At 43.9% G+C, this 12,066-nt stretch overlaps 1 protein-coding gene across 1 annotated transcript; it reads right to left on the bottom strand.

The window, feature by feature from the left end:
• Positions 1-8,193: 8,193 nt before the first annotated feature.
• On the bottom strand, positions 8,194-11,120 carry LOC120683875 (G-type lectin S-receptor-like serine/threonine-protein kinase At2g19130). Its single transcript, XM_039965975.1, has one exon. It carries the CDS (start codon positions 10,921-10,923, stop codon positions 8,401-8,403), a length of 2,523 nt encoding a protein of 840 aa, XP_039821909.1. The 5' UTR covers positions 10,924-11,120; the 3' UTR covers positions 8,194-8,400.
• Positions 11,121-12,066: the final 946 nt, after the last annotated feature.

Raw genomic sequence — 12,066 nt, forward strand, 5'->3', positions numbered from 1 at the left:
ATGGTCAACACCTCAAGAAGTATTTCCCGAGCATGTGGGAAGGTGAGTGACAAGAGCCGATGAGATCCATCCGGCTGTACTGAGATAGGCCAACACGTTGAGTTGGCCAAGAAAAAAAATTATGAAGGGCCAACACGTTGAGTTGGCCAGTAAAAAAAAGAGAAAGGCCAACACGTTGAGTTGGCCAGTAAAAAAAATATATATGAGAAATGAATGAGGGGCCAACACATTGAGTTGGCTAGTAAAATACATATAAGAAGCAAGATAGCCGATGTGCGACCATCGACTTAAGATGTTTTAAACAGTTACAAGTTTCAGGATTAACAGGCAGTACTAGTTGTTTCTGGAGCCTATCTATTGGTTCAGGAATTCTTCTATGGCGTGGATGGATTCTGTGCGGACGGTGTCTGCTCGTGCTATGATTGCTTCGTCATCCTTGTCATCGCCTGTAACTATCTGCCGGCTCAAGGTGCTTATCTCTGCAAACTCTGCTTGTATCTGCTCGGCTATTTCCTGGGTTTCTTGTTCGGAGTTTGCGATGGAAGTTTCCTCGGCCTGGATGAGTTTCTTGGTGGTACGAACCTTTTCTTCGAGTTCTGCCAGTTCTTTCTTCAGGAGGTCGAGTCGTTTCTTATTGGCAGACACGTCAGCTTTGGTATCTAGAGTTGCCTTCTTCTGGTTGAGGGCCTTGCACTTTTGAGCAATGTCAGCTTTCAGAGAAGCTTGAGAGCGACATGCTTCTATTCTTTGTTGTGCTTTGTTCACTTCTACCCGGAAGAATAGAAGATTGCTAGCTGGCCAAAGTTTGATTTGCAATGGCTCCGAGAGTTGGGATTCTATTTGCTCGAAGATGTTCTTTATTTCACTGGAATCGCCAATTAGAGCAGTGAGTGGAGCAGATAGTAGATCCTTGATGAGATGAAGCTGATGCGCCAAATTAGCCGATTGCTGCAAAGATGGTGTTTTTGCTCCAGGGGCAGTCAGACCCATTGATACCGGGTCAAAGGAAAGCAAACTTGAAATGTCAAAGCCCTGTGGACATATCTGAAGTTAATGGCAAGATGCATTTATGGAGCTATCGGCTGGTTTAGAATTGGTTATTGTAACGTTACCTATTCTGAACAGGAAGTGATGATCGGCTCTGGTGTAGCTGATCCGGATGGATTGGAGGTGACAACAGAGGCTTTGACTGTGTTAGCCTGTTCGTCATGTACATCCGTCAGAACATTTGAAGTGTCAGTTTCAAGGATGTCTTCAGTTGCGTCCTGAAAATAGAATCACAGTCAACTAGAGTATGTGTGTATGCAATAAAGAAGAAATTTAAAAAAATGAATTATCTGGTTGGTGTTGGACTCTGATGGACTCGGGGAAGCTGGTGCTGGTTTCTTGATAACGCGCCTTGTGATCATCTTCCTTTTCTTGGTTAAGACTCGAGGGGTAATAATTGCAGAAGCTTGTCTTCGTTTGGAAGCCGACTGAAGTAAGTCTGGCTGGATGGTCATTATCACTTTCTTCATCGATGGCGATCCTTTGCAGAATAGTACATCAGGGGCAGTTGGAAGAAAGTGGAATGGCTCCCCGTTGCTGGTCATAGGTTCTGGACCATCTTGTTGCTGCAAACAGGGTGAGCAGGATTAGTCAAGTAAAGGAATGAAGGACTCAGAGGGGATAAAGTGCATGGATTCGGTACCTCTTCCTCGGGGATTACATATTCAGGATCAATTTACTACAGTCGAGGACCTAGAGCTTTCCTGAATATATGTGTTTTCCGCATTCCCCACCATGTGCTAAAATCGATCGATGAAGGATTAAAGGATAGATCGGCTGGTATTGGAATGTGGAGATCATCGAACATGCTGTAGTATCTTGAACTAGTGAGGCCATCAGGTAGATCGGCTCTACTTTCCACCAAGTGGTGAATATGGAAGTGGGGAGGGACCTGTCCTAGGCCAAATTGCCGAGCTGCTATGACTGGTTGGTAAGATTCATAACCTGGCTTGATAATTCTATTAGAGGTGCTAATGCCAACAGGAAGGAAGTCCGGTCGGATCATTAAAGAGTATAGATGCCGAGTGCTGTCGTCATCGGCAAAGTTATCTAGTCTAAAGGCAGTTGGGTTTTCAAAGGATTCAGATTCGGTGAATGGGAAATAGAGTGGGTTATCCAGTCCCTTGTAGAAGATTCTGAACTAGTTTGCTGCATCTGCTGAATTCAGTTTACTGCCAGGAAGACTAAATAAAGCTTGGCCGTAGCTAGTACATCTAATTGGTTTGACATTCTCATCAGGAAAAGAGTTCTTGGTTAGGCCTTGGAAGTTCGGAATCTGGTGCTGAAAGTACAGTTATGCCCACAACTGAATAAACCACCAAGGGCCTCCAGTTCTCAGTTTCTTTTGGTTAAGCAAGTTAGATGTCATCAAATGGAGATATCTGTAGGTTTCTCCAAGAAAAAGTTTGCCTAGGCCGATGTGATTGCCATGGGCCAGGTGGTAGGCCAAGGGAAGATAGTTCTTAGTTGGAGCTAAAGAAGGGCCACAGAAGATGAAGTGCTCTAGCCAAAGATTTAAGAAGGCTGTGTGTTCTTTTTCAGTCACTGGACCTTTTGTTTTCATGTGCTGATTCATGTAAGTGCCCCAATTTATGCAGTTAACTTTGGATGAAAGTTTAAAGGGGACTTCTGCCATTTTATGGGCAGCTGGATTAGGAGATCCAATGTCTAGGCCAGTGATCATGGTGACATCTAGCAGAGTGGGAGTCATGGGTCCATGAGCAAAGAGGAAACAGTTCAGAGCATCAGACCAGAAATAGCCGATGGTTTTCAGAAGATTCTCTTCTTTGTCAAGAGGAGATAATGATAAGCTATGTGCATCGACTATGTTCAAATCCTGCCATAAGGGCATATGAGCTTTTGCTACTCTGCTGTACCATGTAATCCAGCTCTCAGGAGGGTTGGGCCAGGCTCTTAAGCAGTCGGCCCAGAGGTTCAAATCGATGTTTTGACTCACGAAAGGGATCCTATTTGCTTCACAAGAGATCAAATCTGTGGGATTTTCATAGGTTCGTGGGCCAAGACATAAAGATTTTGGATTGGAGGGATGCGGCAGAAGGATGTCTGACACCTGAAGTTCAGAAATTCAGAAGTATGCATATGGTGTCATGTTTTAGAGTTTAGTATTTCAGAGGCTTAATAAGCTAAGGGAAACTAAAGGATTATGCCGAATATTACCTTCAGGCCGCAGATTGCCGCATCACCGGTTGCATCATCAGCAGTAGGATTTGTTGTCTGAGTTGCAGAGTCTGCCATGGCTCAGATCTGTTGACTTGGGGTTTGGTTGCTGTGGGCTCTGATTCGAATTCCGGATGTTTGAAGAGTTCTTGCTCGAATTTGTAGAGCTGGGTTTTCGAATTACGCTCGGATTTGAGAGCTTGTTTCAAGTTCGGTTCAAGGTGGAAGTGATACTCTACTCTTATGCGGGTTGCTTCTAGTTTGAATTTCGTCGGCTCTTGGATATTTATAGAAGCCTGATGCGTTGCCATCGGCTTTTTGGAAAGAAAATCAGACACACAAAATTGAAGAAAAGTGATTTCATTAATAAAAGGTCATTACAAGGAAAGCCGATTGTTACAAAGGAATTAATCCTTCGGCTTTGTGATCCTACCCCTACGATGCTACCTACATCTACCAATCGTAGGTATCTGAGTGCCTACGGCGCTTGGGGCTTCGCGCTGGTGCGTCTCCGCCGTCGTCATCATCATCGTCGCTGCCGCTGTTGCCGTCGTCGTCAGCACTGCTGCTGCTTCGTCCGCCACCGCTGCTGCTTCCTTCTTCGCTCCCCTCCGTGGGGGCTTTGAGTCATTGGTGGGGGTTTCCTCCTGCCGCCGTGTCGTCGCTGGAGGAGGAGTCGATCTCTTCGGAGGAGTCGGCTCCTTCCCAAGAGAAGACGTCGTCTTCGCTGCTCTCCAGTTCCTCTTGGAACAGGAACTGGAGGTCTTCTTCTCCTTCAGTTTCGGGCTCATCCTCCTCAGAGACGACCCCAAAGTCGAACTCCTCTGCATCCTAGTGCAGAGGAGCCAGAGCTTCATACGCTGCGGTTGGGTCCCACTCCGGCGTCGGCTCCCGACTCTCCGGGATGGAGTCGATGGAGGAGGCGGAAAGGGAAGAAGAAGATGAGGGAGAAGAGGAGGAAGAGGAATCTCCGAAAGAGTTGGAGCCAGAGGAAGAAGAGACATCATGGCTGGCAGAGGAGTGGGGTTTTCTGCGCTATTTGGCTCGGGGAGGAAGAAGGAGTTTGCTGTGAAGAAGAGCCGATTCGGGGTGAGATTAAATAGTGAAAAGATGGAAGACGGATCGGCAGTTTCACGTTCTACGAGGAGACAGTTGCAGAGACGTTGCATCTTCTTTGGTGGTTGCAGTATGTTTAATGAGCATTAACGGGAAGATGAAGCGACGGAGTGGTTTTGGAACTATCATTGCCAAAACCAGGGGGGCATGTGTTATCGCTATAAATTAACAGGATTAATTTATGGGCCGAAAGCAAGATGGACTTGAAGCAGGAGAATAAGAAGGCTTGTAAATCGGCTCCTGCGTGAGCATTTGGGCCACATGGGCCATGTATCTTAGATTTAGTTTAAGATTAGAGTCCGATTGGGACAAGATTAGTTTAGATTGTTTGCCAAGTCTCCGGACTATAAATATGTACCCTATGTTATTCATGAAAGAGAAGAACGTCATCATGTCTCGCAAACAACAATCTCGGCGCATCGCCACCCCTAACCTTAGGGTTTCATCCAAGTAAGCGCCATGCTGCCCTGATCGCTTCTTGCGATCAGGGCAGCGTTGTTCTTGCTTTTACCTTGGTATTACTCGTACTGAAGAGTTTTTGATGGCGAGTAGTACTAGTTATCCTGATATTCGTAGCATGGCTTTTAGTAGATCTGTCGTGCTTTGTTGCTTATTGTCTACGAATATCATGTTGTCTTTACGCGATCATGTTATCATCTTATACTAGCTCTTGTTGCATAGAGTTAGCTGCGTAAAGGCAACATCCTGCTTCTCTTATGTTTAGTAGATCTGATCTGTTACGGTTTGTTCTTATTCTTGAGAGTTGGCGTAATATCTGCTAGGTTAGGCCTTACAAACGGGTTGGACGATCCGGTGGCATGTTAGATGCTCTGCTTTAGTCTTAATAGGGAATTGATCCGGGAATCGGCTCTTGCTAGTTCTTAGGCCTCTATTTTGGTTATGGTTTAGTTATCTGTTACGTTTATTAGGCCCAATCACGTGTAGGATTTTCTGATCTAGCCGTGAAGCCTTTACCGTCGTGGATTAGATCAATTAGATTTAATTGAAGCAGCTTTACAGTTATTCGCTTTAATAATCAATATCCAGATGCAAACAGATCCCATCTGACACCGGGACTCGATCGGCTCTTTAAAGCCGATGCAAGAGTCGTTCCGGGGAGCCGACCACGGCTCGGACTTATGTTTCCACGTGTTTGTGTATGCAGACAAATCATTGCAAGCACGTTCGCACCTTCCGGATCGGGTATAGGTCAGGTGGCACGCCCTGCGTCTTCACAAGCCGCGGCGTGTGCTTGAATTGCGGGCCGTCGACGAGGGAGCAGTGCTTGCCAGCGCCCCGGCAACCTCCCGGCTCTTCGTGTTGCCTGTCGCTGCTCGCCAGTGGGTTTCGACCGACAACACTTCCCTACTGTAGATAAAGCTTTTGTGGAGCTCAAGGTAGGGTAAGAACAGGTCATACTTGCATTCCATATATTGTAAAGTCAAAGAGAGGATTCATGGAGAAACAAGTCATGCAATCTCGATCAAAAGGTGCACATGTGTGGATGGATGGATGAATGGTGGTATGGCTTACTCCTTAAAGCATTGGTTCTCTCTCTTGTATCATCCCTTTTTTCAGATATGACTACCCCTCTCTTTCTTTTCTCTCTCTTTGTTTTTTTTTGGGTCATGCTTCTCTGGCATGCCATGTTTTCTCTTTTTGGGGCAACCATAGTCTAATATCATATCTTATTTTAGGGATGTTCTACGAGAGAGTCTACCAAAATATGGAGCATTTATTGATGGATGACGGTGATGCTAATTCCCGATGTAGGAATGTCGCAAGTGGATGGGGACATGTACGTGCTTATGATCGAGAAATCATGAAAAGATTCTCACTAGGGTCACAAAATTTGACAAAACTCAATAGAATGTCAAGCAGCATATGTATAAGGTTTTCTCTCGGTGTATGACATATGGCTTTGGTAGCACTTGCTTATCACTGAGGAACTTGCCTTTTTGATCTTTTTGAAAACAAAAACTCCAGAATTCAAGCATTACTAGAACAAGGTCGTACGACTTTATTTACCATATCTATACTCGCAACAACCTAGACTTAGATCAAGCATATGCAATCCACAAAACTTTTAGGTTTATGGCAAAGTGTTTACATAGCCAACAGACTTAAACTTAGGAGAACTCTTATAGTCAAAATCTAGACACAACAGACAAGGTAGAACAAAGCAAAACTCATCCTTTCAACTTTCATAAGAAGTTAAAACATTCTTACCGTGCATGATAAATGGAAATAAAGCAGTAAATATTTATTTTGTTTCAAAACTTTATCTAATTTATTCAAAAGCAAATTAAGGGATACAGTTGACTTAGGGGAGGAGGCCGCCCCCAAGTTAACTCTTTGTTTAGGGTCCGAAAAGCAGGACCTTTCTACATACCTGATCAGGTTGAGGTCGTTTCGTTCGTACCTGAACAAGTAGTAGCGGGCGATGACGTCTTCTTCTTCTTGCACCACATCTTCTTGGTCTTCTTTGTTGTCATAGATGGCGCAGGAGTAGGATCCTCGGTCTTCGCAACCTTTGAATTACTCTTCTTCATATATTTTTTTGATCTTGTCTGATCATCCTTTATGAACATCTTCATGAAAGAGATAAGGCTGTCTTTCTGAGAAGGTGTGACTTCGACTTTTTTGATCTTCTGAGGATTTGGCCCAAATTTGATCCGAATCATTAAGCATTGCTCCTTTTTAGGCCGGAAGTCAAATTTCTCCTCTTTACCATTGATATGGAGTCGGATTTCTCCGGACCCAACATCGATGTGTGCATCAGCTGTATTGAGGAATGGCCGTCCTAGAATGAGGGTGGTTTTCCTTCTGATTATCCATATTAAGTACCACAAAGTCAACTGGGACAAAACAGTCCCGCACCCTCACTGGAACATCCTCAGCGATTCCCTCTAGGTGTCTTCAACCAATTGCAACTGCATAGGTGTTGAGTCAACACTGAGTAGTTGAGCTGGTCAAAGACTACCTTAGTCATCACACTGACACTGGCACCCAGATCACATAGGGATTTGTCGAAGCTCTATGCCCCTATTGAACATTTGATAGTGGGGCACCCTAAATCCTTTTTCTTCTTGGGCAATTGTTGAAGTATAGCTGCACTGCATGCCTCAATAAGCTCGATTACTTCAGTAACACAACCATTTGTCCTATTGATTGTGTTGTCATATGATCATCAAAATCACTCGAAATGGAATAAATAGTGCCATGTTTGTTACAGTGGCTTCATCTGAACTAGCCATCTCCTATTTAATTTAGTGGATGGGTGATATTTGTCAAATAAAGCGACACCAATTAACTCACTGAAAGGGAAAATGTTTGAATTGGCATCATCGAGTGTTTGTCATGTCAAATAAAGCGACACCAATTAACTCACTGAAAGGGAAAATGTTTGAATTGGCATCATCGAGTGTCTGTCATAGAGACCTGGTCAACTTGTTAGATTCATCAAGTTTTTGTATCATCACCATTAACATATATATATTATAAAATAACTATTTTCTTGAAGGAGGGAGCTCTTTTTTAACTAATTACTAAAAGAGCTCGTATTGGTATATAAAAAGATACCGTCCCCATCCACTCTGCTCGCGCCTCCAACCAGGCCATCAGTCTGTCGACACTTTGTGCATATCAGTTGAGTACACAGTGCATCCAACAGTAGATAGGTCACAAGGCTGGATGAAATCGATCCTGGACGCTGGGACTGATGGTTCCAGAATTGAATGAGGGAGCAAGGGGAAAGGAAAACCACAGTGACCAGATTTTCTGGATCAAGGGTTTCTACCATTGGAACCGTGCACATTAAATTCTGGCATACTGAAAATAAGCAGTATGCCACAAGTAACTCAAGTAGCAGAGTATATGGAATATATAGATATTTAGCTTCACCAATAGAGCATTACAAATGAGCCAATGACAGCGGGAAAGTGTGGATGCAAAACTATTTATTCTAACAAATATGACTGCTCTGATCGAGGAGCCAATATGGTTTTGTTCATATATATGTCGTCAGACACAAGGAGCTATTGCTTTCATATAGTAAGTTCATGTTGAAGTAGAGCTTCCCAGTATAGTCTCAAGTAGCCTTGGCACTGGGGGCATGCCAAGGTCTACTAGACCCTCAAGAACCTGAACCACATTACCCATTGTTGGACGATCAAATTCATTGTCTTGAATGCACCAACATGCAACTTTGCAAGCTCTTTCAACCTCCTCTGTGTTTATCTCACCAAGTAATTGGTGATCGATTAAGCTACCAAAGTCCTCCTCATGAACCTTCCGTGCAGCTTTTAGAGGAAAATAAACAGCATGATCACCACTAGTTTCACATTCTTCGGATTTGTTCCTCCTTCCTGATACAATTTCTAATAGTAACATTCCATAGCTATAAACGTCAACCTTTTGTGTGATAGGGACCCCACTAATCCATTCTGGTGCGAGATACCCGATAGTTCCTCTCATCGTAGTAAGAACGCGACTGAAGTCTCTCCCTAAAAGTTTTGCCATCCCAAAGTCTGCAATCTTAGGAACAAATGATGTATCAAGAAGTATATTTTCTGGCTTAACATCACAATGTATGATGCATTCACGACAACTCTCGTGTAAGTAGGACAACCCTTTTGCAATCCCTATGGCAATTTGGTACCTTGTGCCCCAATTTAGTATAGTACCGTTGCTTCGAAACAAATGAACATCAAGAGAGCGATTCTGCATATACTCATAAACAATAATCCTTCTATCACCTTCCGAACAGAAACCAATCAATTTTACTAAATTAACATGTTGAATCATTCCAATTGTACTGACCTCAGCTCTGAATTGCTTTTCTCCTTGGCATGCACTAGTAAGAGTTTTTACCGCTATGCCAGTTGAGTCACTTAGAATCCCCTTGAACACATTACCAAAACCACCTCCACCAAGCTTCTCCGAGAAACTTTTGGTTGCACGCTGCAAATCAACATATGTAAAAGCTAAAACACCACCACTACCTTTGATGCCGTTTGAATCATTGCACGACTTGCGCTTCTTCCTCTGAATAACTAGTAACAGCACAACAACAAACAAAACCAGAGCAGAAACACTTGCACCAATGAGAATACCAATGACCATTCGCCTTCTCCCACTATTTCCCCAACTTTGCACCTCTTCAGCAGCAAGGCGTAGGTAAAGGATCTCTCCGTTAGTATCTGTTGTACCATTATGCTGCTTTACATTAAGAAGTTCACCTTTCCATATCGAGCAGCCGCCTGTACTGTATGAATATGCTGTGCAAGAACAATTACTTAGACAAACATTCATACATTCCTGTGCACTTGCAACAGCTTCCATGGCATGAGCATTGTCAGGCAATCTGTTGACACTAGGTATGGTAAAGAATTGGTCAGTCAACTCTTTTGTGGTTTTGTTCCTACTGCATTCTAGTTGAGTATTTCTCATGCAGCCACCCCTCTTGTAATCTAGGTTCCAGTCCTTGGGCGACTTCACAGAGAACCCTGCCATGCAGGTGCACAATAGTGGAAGTGTGTTATCATTGCAGATTGTGAAAGGTCCACATACAGCAAAAACATCACATGAACCCTTGGGTTGGGTGTAGAGTGTTTCCAAATCTTGCAAGGCATTGACCCAAATAAGCATCTTGGTCAGGCCATTGGAGTCAAGTAGGATGAATGCGGTCACTGCCTCATCGAACGTGTTGACAGTCCAATATTCTTCTTCACGGGTGTCGATGAATTTGACAAAGGCAAAAAAATTGGCAGACATTTCAGGGACCGAGGAGAAATACTTTCCATTCCATTCGCCCGTGGAGAAATACACTGTAGATGTGTTGCAAAGCTTATCAACTATTTGCTTGGAACCACCCGGGTCATGCTCCATGCAGTATGAGCCCGAGGCTGGGTCTACTAGGTTCTTCTTTGACACAACCCTATACTTCATACCAGTGACCTTGTTGTGGCCAATCTTCCCGCCTGGGAGGACAACATCTGTTGGGTGGTCAAAGCTCTGCCATAAAACTCTGGTGGCTTCCGAGGCATCTTGTATGACAAGGTTTCCGTTATCGGAGAGCACAGCAGTGATGTTGCTACTGGATTTTGTTCTACTAAAAATCTTGGTGGACCAGATTTCCGACTTTGTTACATGGTTCACGATGACTAGATTGCCATCTGCTGTGAATGTGAGCTTTGACATGTTGAGGGAGGGCTCTGGTATTGGCATATCTCTATTGGCAACCCACACATCTATGAACTTGGGGATCTTGTTGAACCATATGCCTAGGTACCAGTTGGGCAAAGTGGTGTTCCCAGATGACTTACTGGAGCCTGTTTGGAAGAAGCCGAGCGCGAACTTGCCGTTGGTGGAGACCAGCCGCTCGCTACTGTTGAGCGCTCTGCCTGATGCCAGAGTGCTGCCAGTTGCAGCAGCACAAGAATGGTAGCTAATAAGTCCTAGGCACAAGAGCAGCCAAAACAGTATGAGGCAAGGACGAAACATGGCGACTTGTGGGATGGGATCAGAGAGGAGAGTTGCAGACGAGGAATCAACTATGGAAGGATGTATTCTTTGGTGCATCTGTCTAGCACAACAACCTGAACTTGGGGGTACGAGTCCATGGGTAGTGTGTGGCCGTGTGAGTGACGCTAGCTGGACACATGATGCACGGCAGGGTGGATGGGGGTAGCAAGTGAGAACATATGACCACCTTTTTACTAAAGGCAAACAGCAGCGCGGAAATTTTGTGCACTGCAGTTTGACTATTTCGACTTACAGGATACACACGGCCAGTGTAGTCTTGTTGTGCTTTATTAGGTCCATCTGGGCATGCACGATAGGTCTCATTGGAATTCGACCTGCTGGTGGGTGTGAGGCGTGTCAACTTCCACGTTCACGAGCATACGACCGAGTCGAATACTCTAATGACTTTTCTTAATTAGATTAAGTGTGATCTGACTTGCTGACTACTCTTAATGACCCACCGGCTTATGCCTCTGGTTGTAACCCTGCCTATCTGATGTTCAGAAGAGAAAGTGGAAGTTTAGCACTTCAGAGACTTCAAGATGACTGTGGAGGAAGCCGCTGCTGCGGTACTCATCTAGGATATTGGTGAAATAACTAAAGATCTTTTTTTATTTGTCGGAGTGTAATAAAGTTATTTTCTCTATTTTGCTTACGTTTTGGATACTGTCTCTTGATATATTTACTTATAATGTCAATCATATATGTGTATACTTGATTCTAGCGCATATATGAGATTTATCTCATTTCTTAATTAAATGGGGTGTGACACTTGGCATGCACCATAGGTCTCATTGGAATTGGACCTGCTGGTGGGTGGGAGGCGTGTCAACTTCCACGTTCACGAGCATAGACCGAGTCAGAATGACTTTTCTTAATTAGATCAAGTGTGATCTGACTTGCTGACTTCTCTTAATGACCCACCTGCTTATCCCTCTGGTTGTCACCCAGCCGTTACAGATAGATGTATTTCTAGCAGGTTCAGAAACAAATGTCTACATACTCATTACGTATAGGGTACGAGTATTTTGAATATATACATATAGTTATCGTGTTCTTAAATATTTATCATATTTCTGGTGAAATTTGCTATTTTAATGTGGCGACTCAACAACCAGAATGGTGGTTTTAGCCTAAAGTATGACTTGACGACAAACATGAAAACGAAACAAAGAATACAAAAAAAGAGCCTTGTGCTAG

Source organism: Panicum virgatum, chromosome 7N, assembly GCF_016808335.1.
Source record: "Panicum virgatum strain AP13 chromosome 7N, P.virgatum_v5, whole genome shotgun sequence".
Taxonomy (NCBI): Eukaryota; Viridiplantae; Streptophyta; class Magnoliopsida; order Poales; family Poaceae; genus Panicum; species Panicum virgatum.